The 19,191-nt window shown below is 32.7% G+C and overlaps 1 protein-coding gene across 1 annotated transcript; it reads right to left on the bottom strand.

The window, feature by feature from the left end:
• Positions 1 to 6,234: 6,234 nt before the first annotated feature.
• On the bottom strand, positions 6,235 to 7,546 carry LOC140058175 (uncharacterized). Its single transcript, XM_072103735.1, has 4 exons — positions 7,379 to 7,546; positions 7,024 to 7,031; positions 6,542 to 6,760; positions 6,235 to 6,280 (listed from the first exon to the last, which is right to left on the bottom strand). Exons 1-4 carry the CDS (start codon positions 7,544 to 7,546, stop codon positions 6,235 to 6,237), a joined length of 441 nt encoding a protein of 146 aa, XP_071959836.1.
• Between the last annotated feature and the right edge of the window lie 11,645 nt (positions 7,547 to 19,191).

Below are 19,191 nucleotides of genomic sequence, written 5' to 3'. Positions count from 1 at the left end.
GATATAGTCATCCCATGCTTTATATACTGTTCCTTTGTGAGTGATATTAACATATTCTTATGTGTCCCATCAAACCGTTCAATTAAACCATTAGTCTGGGGATGGTAAGAACTTGTTTAAAGTTGAGTTATATGCACCCTACTAAATAAGTTCTTCATGATCTTTGACATGAAGTTGGTACCCTGATCATGGGATGACTATATCCCTCAATTTTTGTTTGGTTATAGGGAGGTGGCAAGCCAGGCAACAGGGTACTCTCCATTCCCATTCCGCTATATCTATGCCTTGATCCATCTGGTTCTCACATTGAAATCCTGAACCAGACTTGGGATTAGGTCCCTTACCCTTAAATCCTTTATCATTTTTTTACCTTTTTTTTTTTGCAGTATTTGGCAATATGCCCTAAATTACCACATTCATAGCATTTAACAGATGAGTACCTATTTTGTACCGGCTTTTCTGACCCATTGTTTTGTGACACATTGTTCTTATTTCGATTCCCACTATTATTCTCTACTTCTTGACTCTGTTTAGCAGTCTTATCCCTGTGATTATTTACATTATCAGACCTTCTGTCATGATTCCTATCACTTTTAAGGGAGTTATATCTTTTATAAAAACTATCACGTCCATCAGATTGAAATTTATACTTAGTCTCTTTATCCCAGTAAGCACTACCATCTCTATTAACAATAAAGTCATCTCCTAATTTAGCCATCTCAATACTATTTTTAGATTTCTTATCTCTTAAATAAACCTTCAAATCTTCTGGTAAGTTGTTCATAGCCTGTTCCATAATACATAATTATATTATACCTTTCGGATCATTTTCATTTACCCCTGCAAACTTAATTCATTGATTAACTTGGTGATCTAAATCTGCCACCAATTCCTTAATGGCTTCACCATGATTTCTTACTCTACTCCTAAATTTCATTCGATAACTTTCTGCACTAATCTCGTACTTATCCAGTATTGCTTGCTTAAGCATATTATAATTCTGCGCATCTTTATCATGAAGTCTAGCATAAGCTATCTTAGCCTTACCAACTAATTCTGGAGCTAATTTGGCTGCCCAAATCTTCCTTGGCCAATTGTTAGACCTTGCTAGGTTTTCAAAAGCCCTAAGATATATATCAATATCTATCTTCATCTTCCTTAAGTTTAGGTATTTAGGTTGATAATGTGCATTAACTACATTAGATTGATGTTGATTACTCTGTACTTCGAGTTCCTTAATCCTAATTTCCTTTTCCCACGTCTAATCTTTTCATATCTAATATTGAAATTGCATCCATTCTTGAGTAGACATACCCACTGGTATTCCCCGAGTCACGTTATTATCAGTTACAACTACCTTATTACTTTGTTGTCTACTGTCATTAACCTTGTCTCTACTTGAGTCAACATCTACTGTATTACTTTCTTCCATGTCGACAATATGTATATCATTACCATTAACACGTTTAATTTAATGAGTTTTTGATATTAGTATTCTATCACAACCTTCCATCAATATTAAATTTAAATAATATAACATTTATGCTTAATCTAATATGCATCTTTTACTGTAATCAAATATAATGGAACAAAATTCATAGACCCTACCTTTAAAGTTTAAAGAAAGTATGTTGTTCACCAATTTAAAATCTTGATACAGTTCCCTGCTTGTATAACAAAAATCATTCGGCAACATTAACATTTCAGTTCAACAGTCCAAAATTTCACCGCGTCGCGAAATCAAAAAGATGCGAACACAACAAATGTTTAGTCCCAGTTCAACTTTCACCGCTTTCTTCCAAAGCACTATATACAACGTTCCGCCAACACAATCAGTTCTGCTTTCCGTCGCTTCCTTCAAAATTACAATACAACATTCCGTCAAACAAATCAGTTCTGCTGTTCACTGCTTCCTTCCAAGACACAATACACGTTCCGCCAACACAATCAGTTCTGCTTTTCACTGCTTATTTCCCAGACACAATACACGTTCCGCCAACACAATCAGTTCTACTTTTCACTGCTTATTTCCCAGACACAATACACGTTCCGCCAACACAATCAGTTCTGCTTTTCAGTGCTTATTTCCAATACACAATACACGTTCCGCCAACACAATAAGTTCTGATTTTCACTGCTTCTTTGGCATCCAATGAAATTTTCATTACTTTTTAACCGCTGCAACCATGTTGTGATGTTGCTTCTTATATCTTTTTAGACTCGACACACAAGACATGCAACACCAATTTATATAACACAAATATATAATTTTTATTCAAACTTTAGGTATCTCGGCATAAAGTCCTGGCAGCTTACTCAAAAACTCGGCTATCGGGGTCTCATTCGATTTCAAAACAAAAGCTCTTATCTTCAATTCTCTCGATGTAATGTAATTTTATATAATTATTTCCAACAATTTACTCCTATGTTTTATAAATGTATTTAATTTGATCTTTATGTACTACTGTACCTTCACACGCGCGGTCGAAAAATAAACAAAAAACCAAAATGGCTATCGCCACCAAGCACCAACGGCCAACTTAAAACCCTTTATAATATCTTCCTAACATAGAAATATGGAACAATAGCGTCGATGTGAAAACTAATGTTATCAAATCTACGTTTCGCGGTACATCTGAGATGGATAAGGTTCGTATCCAAGGCGGAGATTTGTACCGAAGTTTTTGCATTGTGCTCGCCTATGTCAGAATTAACCATAATTTATATATAGATTATAAAATAAACATTTAAACAAATTTATTGTTTTGATATTAAAAATTCGATAGTTAAAGCCTTTTTAATGTTATACATTTTTAAAACAAAGATCTCAACTCCATACTCTACATAGGAATATTTAGTTACTTTACCCAAGTTTCAGCTCGATTGGTCCAATTTCAGAATTTTCTGTTTTTACACAAACTCATTCTATTATACCGATCTGCACCCACCAAGTTTAAATACCGGGCCACCCCTAGTCTCTGAATAATGCCGGACAGACGGACAATGGAGGTGTAACATTATTTGATACCTTCATGATAAAAATAAGAATGTTTGGCTTCTACTCACTCAGTTTTGTTATTACTTTACAGCCTGGCCTGTTACAGTTTTATTTGAAAAATAGTGGCAGCTGACAGTCATCTAGATACGAGTCTAGATGTATCGAGACGCAATGTCCCCGGAACCACCACCGGTAGGTGGCGCTGTACACGACTATAGCTTTAAGGGGACACTCTTAATACTTTCGTAGCGCAATATCAGGTAATGACCTAAAATGCCACAGATATGCATGTTGTAGCCAACATTTTGACATTGTATCGCATGGAACGCCTTACAATGGTTTCAAGAGGGTTGGAAACGCTGATAAACATACGAAACAGTATGTGCCAAAAAGTGAATTGAAAACGTCATCTTCGGCATGTCTTCGGAAGCAACGTCTTTAGAAGCATTGGGATGCTCGGAAATATCACCCAAACAAAGTTCAAAAAAAGATTCCAACCCTGTTCTGATTGGTCGGTTAAAATGCTTACGTATACTGTATGTTTTAGTCATTCTTATACAAAGTAACACCCAATTGAATCGACAAGCTGGATGACTCAGTAGGCTTGTATTGAGTCTATATGAATCAATCAATCAAGTAAACATTTATTTTTTTCAAAATCAGAATAACGATAAAAAACATTTCTTTCAATTTACAAATAAATTATGAGATTAAAAAATTTAAAAGAAAGAAGTTTCTATAAAAAATACAAATAAATTTCTTTAAATTATGAAAGTGGCAAAGTCCCAAAAAAAGTACAATCAAAGGGTAAAACCAAGAGAAACTTGTGTAGGGAAAGCCATAAGTAAAGTTACTAATATTTCTAATATTCGGTTACACAACATTAACAAAACAAGACATACACACACAAACAGAACACACGACGAAAACAGAAAGGGTCAAAACAAAGGCAGCGGATCAAACTGTAATGAGTAGACGTATTATTTATTTTGTATTTCTTTTTATTATTGAACGTAAGTTGAAATAATACTGGCGTTTAAAATTATATGAAAAGCTTTTCTTATTTGTTAAATTCTTGATGTTGATGGGTAAATTATTCCAAATTGTGGGACCACTGAATCTGATGTTGAGTTGGAATGATGTTTTTTTATGTTGGGGAATATGCAAGTTGGTTGCGGCTCTAGTAGGGTAAGTATGGTGGTAAGAATTAGGATGAAATAAATTACAGATTTTAGGAGGTTATAAGCCGGTGGTTGAAGAATAAAGCAAATTGCTTTGTTGGAGTATATTAATGTCTTTAAGTTTAAGTAATTTAAGAGATGAGAATAGTTGGTCAGTGTGGGCTAAAGGTGGAACACCATTGATAATCCGAACCGCTTTCTTTTGCTTAACAAAGAGACTGTTTGTGTTTGATTGATAGGTGTTGCACCATACAATATTGCAGTAATTAAGATATGGAAGGATTAGGCTACTGTAAAGGGTACGGAGGATATGGCATGGAATAAAGCAAGAAAGTTTAAAAATAATACCAATATTTTTGAATATCTTATTCTCGATTTCTTTGATATGCGGTTTCCATGTAAGACCTGAATCGATGTTAAAGCAGAAATGTCACTAAAACATTAATAAAATCCATATAAAGTAATACACTAATAAAAACGGCTCATCCATAGCGTTATTTTTAAGATTTTGCCGTTATCACGAAAAAGCAAATCTAAAATAGCCACTCGAGCAATTCAATTAGTTCGTATGCAGAAATATTTCCGTGACGTCATCTCGAGTGCTTCGCTTGGTTAGTTACACACACGAGTTGTTGGACACTGTATTTCTCTATTGTATTTCGCATTTTTTTGTTCACGTAATCAATCTCTTGAGGCACTTTTGTTAAAGTTAACTTTTGTTGGTGTTAAATCAAAACACAATGCATTATTGTGCAGCATTTAATTTTACCAATAAATCGCGACCGGAATATAGGATTTTTTTCCTTCCCAAAGTCTTCGGCTCTGAGAAAGGCATGGATACGCCATCAGACCAAAAAATTTCCAGCCTAGCAAATTCGCAACGATATGTTCGGAGCACTTCTTGGAAGAAGACTTTGCGAAATACCCACCTAAATTTCGTGAAATTGGATTCAAAGAAAACGTAAATTGGAAATTGAAAGACGGGGCAATACCTTCGAAGGTTACATTGCCTTCAGAAAGCACCACCACCGAGAAGATCCCAGGCCCAGCTGCTAGTAGTAGTAGAGGCCAAGAGGCGCCTTTCAAAAACGTAGGCGAAGAGAAGTAAGTGTTGTTTTTACTGTTTCATTATTGCACTAACTAGGCTTACCACCACCGCCGAATTTACGTCTCTCGATCGACAGGACAGGCCCTATGCCTAACCTCCACACATTCTTATTTTAATGATTAATAATAATATGCCTTTTTTTAGTTTGGATTATAATATAAATGATGTGAATGAGAAGATGGTGTGTGCTGATAATGCAACAATTTTAAGTAGGCCTATTTTATTATTTGATTTATTATATGTCAAATAATAACAATATGTTTTATAAAATAGCTTATGTACTTACAATAAATATAATTCAGGAAGGTTTATTTATATTTTATTGCTAATTCGGTTCAGTAGTTAATTTATTCATGTTTGATATTATTTGCATAATAATAGTAATACAAGTTACTTTTACTTCTACAGACAATCTTGATTATTGAAAAGCAAGAAAAAGAAAGACTTGCGACAGTTGATGATGCGCCCCCAGTACCTGTCGAGACTGAAATGCAGGATCTTGCTGCTCCAAGCTGTTCAACTTCATATATTGTGAAATCAAAATATGTGCAAACCAAAGCAGACTTGGTCAAGAAAAGATGTACTCGTTTTCCAACTAAATAATATTTTAATAATCAAGGTAATAAAGTCCTTATTTGCATGTCTTACAATACACATGGCGAAACATACAGTAATTATATATGTTCTTTTTTTTCATTATCCTCAATCATGACTAAACTTAACTAAATAACTCTTTTGTTTATTGTTTTAATTGTAGGAACTGAACGTTGGTGAAACTGGTGGATTTCCAATCTATGCAACTGTACAATGTGACTGTACAATGTGCTAATTAGTCATGGAATTTTGGGATATTTAAAGCCTACATATTGTTGCGCAGGAAATGCATTCCTAATAGCTAACACTACGCAAGACGGAAGTATTTTTCTTTTGCCCTTCCCAAGTAGCTTCTATATCCAAGTTGTAAACCTCCGGTAGGCAACATGGCGATATAGTCTGAAAACATAAAGAAAATTGTGATTAGTTAACAAAATAAATTTACCATCTTTAATGTCTCATTACAAGACAAGAAGTTGCATTGTTTTTATCGAAACTTGCCGGACCTTTGGGTCGGTAGTTGGTTTATTGAATTTTTTAATTTAATGTTGTCAGTTTTGTCATTAAAAATCTGATTTCCACTACCATACTGTTATATTTACAAACTGTTTCGTAATTAATTTGAGCGTTAATTCAAATATAGTATTTACTCAAACTTACTGATTCACTGGATGATCATCGTCAAATGGACCTTCCTGTTTAACATAATGCCAGAAGGACACTTCAAGAACATCGTGGTCCAGACAGTTGTTTTTGAACCCGGTATGCTGTGTTATGCATCCAACCACTTGCTCCCCCATTTTCTCTACCATCTCCTCTGTCTCATAACAACATACAGACTCAACAGCAGTTGTTGCTGTACAATGTGAGCACTTGCACCTGCATAGAATCAACATTACAGCACTCAAATATATACTTTATACTGTTACTAAACTAATTAATAAATGAAAATCAATATAAGCAAGGTCCTCCCAATCCCACCGAAAAAGCCCAAACAAAAGCTAGGCTTCTGTAGCTAGCCTAGTAGAAATAGAATAAAGCCTATTACTGTGGCTAGCCTATTAGTATTGGCCTTAGTATTATAGAGTGTAGCAGGCCTATAATTACGAAAAAATAATTACATTTTATTACAGTAAATTTACTCAAATGCCTATTAAAATCAACAAATTTGATCCAAAACAAAATGTCTTTCTCACCACCTTCCTCGCTGGCCGCATAATGTATATGGCCGTGATTTTTATTTTTTTTTTGGTGTTGTCCGAGGCAGTCGGGTAGAATCACAATTGTGAAAAGGCTACACATAACAGTACTTAGCTAGCTAACGAATAATACAGTATTAAAATGATTTTATTATAAAAACAGCAATAATGAAGATTTAAAGACTGTTTTACGATCGGTATTTAAACACTAACAAATATAACGTAGGCCGCGCCTATGACGGAGCCGATGCTAACTAATTGATAGGCTACAGTAGCCTCCCGAGTAGCCTATTTAAACATATAATGTTAAATTTCCTTCTCTTTCCTCCCTTCCTTCTGCCTCAACATCGTCTTCTTCTTCCTCTTCGGAAGAATAATTTTCAAATTCCCCAGCCTTTCTCAAAGGCTCATATTGGTATGGCTGAATTTCTAACGAAAAAGTTTCTTCTTCGGAATCGGAATACATTTTGCGAGGATTGGCTTTTTCATGTACTCATCCAGCGTGATGGTTTTCAGGGAAGATAGCGAAACCCGATATGACGTCACGACTGTAAAGTTAATGAGTTGGCTCTTTAAACGCTGACTGGTCAGAAAAATCGTATTTTCAAACGTCGATTTTAGCGGTAAAAATTACATAAAAAATTTCGAAAAACCTAATATATATTTTATTATAGCTAAACAATCATAAAAAATACTCAAATAGGTGTTGACATTTCTGCTTTAACGCCCAAAAATTTGGTATTGTTTTGTTGAATTGTTTAATTATAAATTTGTTAATTTCAATATGTCCATGCACCAAAAAAATATGCTTGTTTGAATTTCGAAATAAAACTGCACAACATTAATTTTTGGTATTAACTGAAAGCTTATTTGCTGAAAAATAATTAAAAACATTGATAAGTTCTTGATTAACAGTTTCAACAAGTGACTGAAAGTTCTTATTGGTATAAAGGGCGGTGGTATCATCAGCGTAAAGCAAAAAGGAAAATTTATTAGAGGATGGGTTAATATCATTAATGTAAAGTAACAAAAGTAGAGGACCAAGTAAAGAACTTTGGGGGATACCATGAGATATAGGAAGGAATTTGGGGGAAACATGATTGATTTGTGTACATTGAAGTCTGTTTGAAAGATAACTATTAAAGAGATTGTTAGTGATTCCGCGAATACCATCATTTTGAAATTTAGCTAAAAGTATTGAATGGTCTAGGGTGTCAAATGCCTTTGAAAGATCTATGAAAATACCAGTAGCAAATTTATTGTTTTCAAAGGTATCCACAATATTATTAGTGAGTTGTAGGAGGGCCATTGCTGAATCGTATCCTTTACAAAAAACCGTATTGATTCTCGAAGAGAATGTTGTGTTTTTGAATGAAGGAATACGTCCTATCATAAATTATACGTTCAAAGATTTTGGCAAAAATAGAAAGAACAGAAATGGGACGGTAATTGTTAACGTTAGTTTTGAGTAGTAAAGTATGTAGGTCCAGTCCCCGTAGAGGGCATTTAAGGGGATGACATTATTTGATCCTAATATAATTAATACAATGGTAAACAATGGTAAGGAAGTAAGACAATGGAGTTGTTATTTAATTTGAAAAAACAATAGTTAACGATGGTAAGAAAGTAAGACAAAATACTTTGTTATATATTTTGAATTAGTGGTGGTAATTTGAAAGAAGGTAAGTATGCTTATTGTAGTACATGTTACGGCTCATTTTTAGTTTAGCGCCCTCTATAATTAAAGGTTGTCTAATATGTCCGCTCACAAAGATAATGTGTTCTATGCGTAGGTCTATCTAGAAGAGAAACAAACGTAAGTTTTAATCATCTAATGAATAATATTGTGATAATAATAAGAAATTATGATTAATGCAGTAGTTGATTGAAGGTATATTATAGATAAATTTGACTCTGAACGCCGTCTAAATGGTGCGTGGAGTGTAGGCCTATCTGTGGCCAAGATTGAAAGCATGTTCATGTATAATGTTGTAACGTTCGCAATTATCCCGCGGTTGTCATGGGATGAAATCCAGTGATGCGGACGCGATTTTTTTTTTCGTACATAAGTTGGGGACCCCCTCAAGAAACGTCACAAAATAAACATGAATAATTCATCAGTTAAATTTTCTTGTTCCGTGTGCACCCAAGCGTATACCAACAAGAAGTGATTACACAAGTGCGGTACGATTCTAGGCCTATCTCCGCTGTTGTTGCGGCGTGCGATTTCATAGAAGAATAGCGGCGTTTTGTGGATTGTCGAAATAATCAGCTTTTGTTTATGGTGTTTTTAATATAATTTATTACTAAAGAATTACGTGTTAAAATTATAGTTTCTATTAATACTATAGGCCTAATTATTAGTCTCTAAACCCATGTCTATTCTAGTAGTAGCTGTGTGGGTACGGTGTGTATGTGTGTGACGTGTGTGTGTTAGGTATGACACAATCCGAGTAATAAGTCAGCAAAATTAAACATTAAACATTACACAAAAATACATTTTTTATTCTCGTGGGTCTAATCTTCCCATCCCATGTGTTCATATACGCGCATTTTTAAAGTTCCTTTGAGTTCATGCATATTGTTTGATAATAAAATAGCAGAATTAAAAAAATACAGTACACAAATTATACACATTCTTTATTCTTGTGGGTCTAAGCTTTCTTTGGGCTATGTCCAATGAATTACTACTTAGTTTAATGTCTTGCCTAGCTGTCGATTAGCCTCGACTCGACACATTTTGTGTGAAGAATATTGCGCGAAGGTAATCACGTGAATCCTAGGCCTACTGTAGAAAGAATCGTATCGCAGTTGTTCGTGTAATCACTTCTTGTTGCTATACGCTTGGGTGCACACGGAACAACAAATGTAACTGATGAATTATTCATGTTTATTTTTGTGACGTTTCATGAGGGGTCCCCAACTTATGTACGAAAAAAAAAATCGCGATGCGGACGGTGCTTGTTCCGCTTGATTGAGCACGGCTCTATACAAGAGCTATTTACACGGAAGTGTTTGTTATTGTTATATTTGGAGCTCCGTAAGAGTTATTTAAACGTAAATGCTTGTTATAATACAAACATGTTATTATCTTTTGTTTCTTGTTGAAACCATCATCATTATCATCATCACCATCAGTAAAGTCAGTCTTTATTCAATAGCTGATCAGCGTCATTATCGTGATCTTCATCACATCGGGAAGTTGCCAATTGAGAATTGAATAAAAGTGTTTGATGCGTTACAAGTTGTCTGAGATTGTTTATTTGATCGTTCAAGTGAAAACCTACGCCCAACAGTAGAGGCTGTTATAGTACATATGCATTTGTTTGATCAATTCCGATATGTAATTAAGAAATAAGTAATTTGGTCCGAATATTTAAGATTTTTAAAGAATGTTTTTTTAAGTACGTAAATCGGAATCAATGAATGATGTCCTTATTATTATTATTATTATGTACTTAACCTCCTCCGGAAATGTTAACAAATAGGAACATTGGCAATATAGACAAACGGTGTATTATATAATTTACAGTGGCAGTAATTCATAAATTTGTATTGTTTGTTTTAGCAACGTAATATTATTTCGATAGTGTAACTAGATTTTAGTATTAATAGCATAGTTTTGCATAAATCGATAATTTGTTAGTACAAAGAACAGAATGATGTTTAAGGTAATTACTAACATATTTTTTTAATGGTTCAATTAAAACATTAGGAAATAATTGTACCATAGTTTTGCGGGGACGTAATTTAATACTATTAAGAATATTGAAAGCGTTTTACTAAATTTCTCTCTCTATCTCTCTCTATCTCTCACTCTTAGCATAGTTTTGCATAAATCGATAATTTGTTAGTACAAAGAACAGAATGATGTTTAAGGTAATTACTATCATATTTTTTTAATGGTTCAATTAAAACATTAGGAAATAATTGTACCATAGTTTTGCGGGGACGTAATTCAATACTATTAAGAATATTGAAAGCGTTTTACTAAATTTCTCTCTCTATCTCTCTTTTTGTTTTATTTTAGTAACAAGAATATATTTATCTATCTATCTATCTATCTATCTATCTATCTGTCTGTCTGTCTGTCTGTCTGTCTGTCTGTCTGTCTGTCTGTCTGTCTGTCTGTCTGTCTGTCTGTCTGTCTGTCTGTCTGTCCGTATGTCTGTCTGTCTGTCTGTCTGTATCTGTCTATATCTGTCTATCTGTATCTGTCTATCTGTCTGTCTGTCTGTCTGTCTGTCTGTCTATTTGTCTATCTATCTATCTATCTGTCTGTCAGTCTGTCTGTCTGTACAGACAGACAGACAGACAGACAGATAGATAGATAGACAAATAGACAGACAGACAGACAGACAGCTAAACTGATATCTGTACATCTTATTTGTAGCGTTTTCCGGGAAATTTTGATGGACACAGTGTCGTTATCAATTGTTTTTATTCTCCTGTAAATGCTCGATACATTCGAATTTATCCATATAAGATACATAGCTGGTAAGAATGAAACTCTACGGTTGTCCAGGTAATTATTTTTGAAACTTTTATTTTAAAATCCGACAAAAAAGTTATTAGAACATTTTTGTTTTTTGGTAATTTGCAAATTTAAACACAAGTGGAAAATGCTTTGAAATCGCGTTATGTACAATTGTATGCAATCATATCTTTTTCTAGCTAATCGTAAACATTTTAAATGTATTAATACATTTGTTTTACTGTAAAATTAAGTTATTGATGTGAGCGCAAACGATAACAATTCAACATTCTACTATGGAGCAGGAGACAAAGTGAAGACGGGCTTCTTCATCAATACTACTGGATTGACATCCGGAACAGACTTTACAGTCACCCTTACAGCTGAAAATATGAAGGTATATATCTTTATTATCGTGAAAGTGCTTATCTAAGGCACTTTGACGATAGACATAACTTGAATACATGCTTATAATATAGTTTTTTATTTTCATTTAACTAATCTTTAACAATATCAACCTGGTTTTCTTTACTTGTACCCTACCAACTCTCATTAAACATGCACGATACGTAATTCCTGTTGTATACAGTTTACCGTACGGATAAATTTAACTAGAATCCCACTAGCTTTACCTAAATATGATATGTTCTAGCGGTTTGGAGGTGATACTCTTGAAATACGAGGCAATAATAGTAAAGTAAGTAATATTTCTGCTGCCATCTCTATCAATCTTTTTCTCTGGTAACTAAATAAAATTGATTCTTCTTTGAAACATAACATTTTAATTTCAAATTAATAAAATACTATAAAAATAAAATATAAATAATTTATATACATTGGGTCAAAGCTGAAAGCCTATGCGTGTGTAATATAACGGCAATATTTGCATAGGCACGTCGAATGTGTATAGCCCCAAAGCACTTAAAAAAAGTAAGATGGGAAAAAAATTAAAAAGGGGTTTGACACCTTCGATAGAATGTGTATCATGAGTTGAATTAGAAAAAATTTAAATTTTTCCACAATAGAGCTGCAAATGCATTATCAGCATTATAAGCATTATAGGTCTTCGTTGGGATTTTTTTGAAAAATGTAATATTGCAAAATGGACTATTTAGGGTCTGATTTTATTAATATTCATTTTTGATTATGTATATGGGGGACAATATATTTTAAGTCTTGAATATATTAATAATTCTTAAGATTACACACTCCTGTGATTGTTAAAATCAATTCATGATATTCAAAATGTACGCATTTAATGAAAGATGAGCATAGTACAACTAGTTTATTGAACTTATAAACAATACAAGTAGATATAACTGCTGGTGACTTTCACGTTTTTGTTGGTCAATGCTATTAAATTATATCATATTTAAATACTTTTTAACCAATTAATATTTATTGATGTATTGGTAAATAATATCATGAGTGAATAATGCATTGAACTGTATGTTGCACTTTCATAATCAAAAAATAACATTACATAAACATTTTGGTCTTTTTGACTTACTTAAATGTGCCATTTAATTAATTAAGTGCTGCATTCAGAATTATTACAGTTGCATGCCCACAACAATTTTATAGACATATTGTTAAAATGTTAACATTAAAATTTGCCACATACACACATTATAGATTGGTTACTGCTTGAACACCATCCAAATAGACTGCTTTGCTCCACCCAAGTCAATCAGTTACAGTCAAATAAGTAACAGTTATTTATTGACAATTATGTGCTGCAAATGATACTGTATTTAAGCTGAGAATTTTATTTTTTTTATTTCTGGTTTTCTGGAAGCCTGGAATTCCAAAATGTGTTTTAATGGTAAGAAAGAATTTGGGACTTTTGGAACTTAAGTTAAGTCTGGTTTTGAGAGAGTAAACCAAATGCACAGTCATAATAGCTGCAGTAATTTCCAGTTAATATTTTCTGTGCAATCTTTTGATTTATTTTTTGACACAAAAGGACATAACAACATTTAGGAAACCGGGTTTTAAAAAAAAATGAATGTAATTGTAAATAACTTTTAGGCATATTGGATGCTGTGACGTTATTATATGGCCAGTAAAACTGAAAAAAATTATTTTGTTTTATATATTATATTTATTTTTTTTTATATTTTATTTTATTCCATACCAACAGCAAATCATCGCCATTAACAGGCTGATTTACATCATTTTTTATACAAATTAAAAGATCGCGCATCGTGTTCAATTTGTTTCCAAATCTTTCATATTTTTGCTAAATCATTACCGTCTGAAAATGTCATCTTCATTTTTTAATTTAATAACGTCATCATACCAACAAATTATAATATAAGGGTCCCGTCGTCGTAATTTCAATTAATGCATTAATAATGTTTAATAGATATACAGTATATACTGTATATCCAACCATCCAAGTACTATAGTTGGAAAAATTTGATTTTGCCAAGTAACAAAGCAAGTACTATACATGGAAACATCCTATTTTACAATGTAACAAACCAACATATCCACGCAATCGACTAGATCGAAAGTACGAGTCCAAACTATGTTGGCTAGTATAGTATATAGTATCGTAAAATATTATGGCAAACACTGTATTTCTACTAAATAGATTGAGGAGATATTTATCAGCATACCAATTGCTGCCAATACGACTCTTTGTTTTTGAGTTTAATGTTATCTTTAATGACACATTTAGTCAGCAGCTGCTTAAAACACACGTACAGCTTAAAGCATTGTTTACTTTTCCTTCTATTTTTTGAATATTGGACATTTGTATTCGTTTTGTCTGTATTTTTGAAAATCATAATGCCTAAAGGATTTCTTGTTAGACGAAAACAGAGGAAATGTGTTACCTACAGATCAAGTTTTCAAGATCAAGTACATAAAGATCAAGAAGAAAAAAAGAAAAAAGTGTCTAGCGCTTGCTCAGAGAATATCATTCGTCGTTACGCTATATACAACAAAATATTTGCACTCGATAGTCAGCATGTGACCCATACGACGATAACGACTGACAAGTCATTTCCATGGAAATTAAATGTATCTAAATCATCAAACTATGTTTTCTCTGACGTGTCTGCTGTACCATCCACGCAACAAAACACGACACAAGAACACATTTCAATAACAGACGGTGCTCTTACAACATCTCAAATAGTCAACGGGACAACATATCCTGAGTTACCATACGCAACTGAGTCAAAAAACTCGTTTATAAATGGTACTATCATTATTGAAGATAATGACGTTCAGGATCTACAGATTGAAGACATGACTAAAATTAAAACCAGAAAAATAGTCTGCCAGTTATGTAAGGAATATTTTAACGAACCACTATCTCTTGCTAATCATAATTGTCCAAAAATTGTTTATTTGAGATACAGATGTCCAGAGTGCGGTACTATTTATAATAGCAAAGCTAACCTTGAGTCGCATAGGAGATGGCATAGACCAAATATAGTTGATTACGCCAAGCACAACATTCTCAAATGATAATGATGTCACCATTAGACATGAGACAAAATACATAATAATAGTTTGATGATAACAGTCAGAAAAGTTAACAGAGCTTTCGAGCAACACTAGTCCTTCATCAGTGCAAGAAAATGTGCAAATATATATATATATATATATATATATATATATATATATATATATAAATCAAAAGGCAAATAACTGAAAATATGACAATGCTGTGGGTATCAGTGGCTGGATAGCCAAATTTGAGTGGATGTTCAGGATCTGGATGCTTGGGCAACGGACAACCGCCTCGAGCTCAACCCCAGTAAGGTTATGCAGGTTTGTTTTATGAAGGAACCGCCTAACCCTCCTCACCTTCAAATCGCTGGGGTGGAGCGCGAGGTGGTGTCTGAGACCAGGCTTCTGGGCCTGACTGTCCAGTCCAATCTTAGCTGGCAGTACCACTTTAATGATTATTATTAGTAAAAGTAGTCGACGACTATACATGCTATCACTTCTCAAACGGTTTGGTGTCCCGACTGAAGATTTGATCTCCGTGTATACGTGTTATGTTCGCCCAATAAGTGAGTAAGCTGTCCAGGTTTGGCATAGCAGCAGTATACCTAGATGGTACGCGAGCGTGCAATCTAGTTATAGAAAATAATGGATGGCTACCTGAAAGTTTTCAGATGGAAAGTGGAGTAAGACAAGGATGTCCACTGTCTGCTCTTTTATTCACACTTGCTGTTGAAATAATGGATAATAATAATATTATTATTATTAGAGATAATCCTCTATGTAAAGGCATTATGTTACCATGTAATATAGATAATGTAAATGAAAGTACTGTTAAAATGTGTCAATTAGCAGATGACACCGTCTTATTTACACAAGACGAGACTAGTTTAAAAACACTTTTGAAAGAAATAGAGGTTTTTTGTAATATATCTGGATTAAAATTAAATAAAGAAAAAACTAAAGGAATGTGGATTGGTTCCAGCAAAAACAATGAAACAGCACCTTTTAATCTAACATGGACGAAGAATCCAGTTAAATTCTTAGGGATATATGTCGACACAATAAAAGAGTGTGCGAAGAAAAGAACTGGAATGAAAAAATCCCTAAACTTGTCAGATATTGCAATTATGGCAAAAAAGAAACCTTTCTTTTTTTGGAAAAATAATTATTATAAAAACATTTGCAATTTCCCAACTTATATATAATGCTAGTGTCATAAATGTGCCTATATATGTATTCCCAAAAGTAGAAAAGGTATTATATAGATTTTTGTGGGGTAAAAAAAGAGAAATAATAAAAAGAAAACCCATAAATTCAATATTAGGAGGTGGTCTAAATAATATGGTACATCTTAGCACAATGGTTAGTTCGTTAAAACTTAGTTGGGTTAAGAAATTGTTAAGCCCTGACCCAGGTAAATGGAAATATTTACCAAAACATTATATGTATCCATTTAATTATACTGTCAATACTAGTGAACCCAATTTTGAAAGTCATGTAGACCTAAAATGTATGCCTGAATTTTATAAAGAAATGTTAAAAGTGTTAGTGTATTTTAACAATATAAGTATTACATACCCGCAAAATGTAAATGAAGTTGAAAAACATTATATTTTAAAAGTTGGATACAAGCAGGGTATAAAACAATAACAGATAAAATAGTTAATCACAGATTAATGACTCCGACAGAATTGATACCCACCCTTTCAGAGCAACAAACTGGAATAATTGTATATTTTAAGATTGTAAATGCAATTCCCTCAAATTGGAGGAAAATAATTATAAACAATAAAAAAAAGACAAACAAGAAATACAAACAATATATTGTAAAAAGTATAAAAATTAATTTTATTATAAACACATTATCAACAATATATCTATTACTCCATTTTGTCAATCGAAATGGGAAACAGAATTTAGAAATTTAACTTTAAGTGGAATGAAATATGGTTAAAAAAAAGTCTATAGCATGAAACATGTAACAAAAGTAGCACAATTTAATGTTAAACTGCTACATCGGATTCTGGCATGTAAACAACGAATGAAGATATGGAAAATATCTCCTGAAGAAATGTGCGAACACTGCCAAAACGAAATTGAGACAGACAAGCACATGCTTTTGAAATGTAAAAGTATCCAAAAAGTATGGACAAAATTCAACAACATGATTCTAAAATGCTATACACTTGAAGAAACCGTACATGATTGGCTAGACATTGTTATTGGAACAAAAAGTGAAAATGTCAATGAATTATTATCATTGTTTACTTTTTGTATTTATAAAACAAATTTTATTAAATCATTAGAAAAGCATTCAAAAATTAGATCAAAAGTCGTCTGGAACTTGTTATATGCTTGTAACATAAACAAGGCAAAAAAGAAATGGGGTAACGTAAAAAGAAAATTATTAACTTGTATTCTTAAAATTGCATGTATTAATTTTTAATTGTTTCATTATTATTTTAATTTTTATTTATATATATATATATATTTAAAACATTTTTTTAATGACATTTTATACAATTTCTATATATAACTACAATGTGTAATATGAAGAATGAAATAAAAGTGGGTTGGCCCCACGAAAGAGAAAAAAAAAGGAAATTGGGAAAAGGCAAGAGAACAAAATAATACACAGGCTAATAAAGCACTTTTCTCACTCAAAAATATTGTATATCAGAAATATGGACATTTACCAGTGAATATTTGGAACTACTTATTTGATGTTAAAATAAACCCAATTATACTGTGTGGTAGTGAAATATGGGGAAAACTAAACAACAAAAAAATTGATGATATTCAAAATAATTTCTGTAGATATGTTTTAGGGGTCGGGAAATCAGCCACAAATGTTTCAATTAGAGGAGAATGTGGACGATTCTCTTTATCAATCTAAAGTGTACTCAATGTTATCCGTTATTGGGTAAGACTAGTAAATATGAACAAGGACAAATATGCGAAGAAATGTTATAAATCTCAACTTCGTAAAGCGCAAAATAATAGTAATTGTTGGGTAAGCGATGTAAAACATATGTTATGCTCTATTGGTCATGGAAACATATGGTTTTCACAAAATAATGTCCTTGATAAGTTTTATATAATTAATAAAATAAAAGAAAGGCTAACCAATATGGAACGCCAATCCTTTCATGAAAGCATAAATATTTCTTCAAAATTAAGATATTATGTTCAAAAACAATTTCGGAGTAGATGGATACTTACTACAGAACCTTGATACTAGATATAAGCGAGCTTTAAGTCAACTAAGACTGGGCATACTTCAACTAGAGGTAGAAAAGGGAAGATGGAAAAGAATAGAGCGCAACAAAAGGTTATGTAAAATATGTAATATAAATGAAGTTGAAGATGAATATCATTTTGTTACGGTTTGTTCTCGTTGTTACAAGGAAATAAGAAAAAAATGTATACCTTCATTATTTTTTGAAAATCCAAATACTTTTAAATTCTGCCGTTTAATGTCATCACAGGATCCAATAATTTATTCATAATCTATCTAAATATATTTATCATGCTTATAAGTTAAGATATATGTTTTGCTTAGAGAACGAAATTAATTAATTCATTTATCTTGTGACCATAAATTGCTTTATTTTCAATGTAATTATTATTTTGTTATTACTAGGAGCCAGAGGCCTAAAGTAAATAAAGTCAGGCGATAAGCCTGAATGAATTTAAGGGCTTATGTCATGCTGTTCAATGGCATTATACGTTTACTGCAAGTCCAGTAATATGGAATATTGGTTTGGCTGTTAATACCTCATAGAACAACTTTAATTGATTTTGTGTTTATTTTTCTTCCCATTCCTGAAAAAAATAGGACAATAAACGTTTTTAGAACATAAATAATAATTATATCCATGATGTGTTTATGTCTAACTTCAAAATTTCTAATTATTTCAGTTTTTATTCCAATTCCAATTCGTATTACAGCAAAGAACAAAAAAAGTCTACACTATTAAAATCAATCTATCTCCCCCACAATCCCCCCCCCCCCTCTCTCTCTCTCTCTCTCTCTCTCCTCTGCCCACACTCGTTTGACAGGTTTATACATTTTGTTAGTCTTCCTGTTCTGAAAACATAGCTAACTGCGCCAATTGAGGAAATCATTTTCTTTGTTTGTCCTAGAAGTGTTTTTAAATATAAATATC

The sequence above is a fragment of the Antedon mediterranea genome, chromosome 9 (assembly GCF_964355755.1).
Source record: "Antedon mediterranea chromosome 9, ecAntMedi1.1, whole genome shotgun sequence".
Taxonomy (NCBI): Eukaryota; Metazoa; Echinodermata; class Crinoidea; order Comatulida; family Antedonidae; genus Antedon; species Antedon mediterranea.
Note: the sequence above shows the minus strand (reverse complement) of the source record. Positions and strands in the feature narration are given on the sequence as shown.

Bases quoted from the DNA above. Each gene is read 5' to 3' on its own strand.
- LOC140058175 (XM_072103735.1), bottom strand. From the start codon at position 7,546: ATGTATTCCGATTCCGAAGAAGAAACTTTTTCGTTAGAAATTCAGCCA. The intron at 6,281-6,541 runs GTAAGTTTGAGT...TTATGTTTTCAG, and splicing joins GATGATCATCCAGTGAATCA to ACTATATCGCCATGTTGCCT.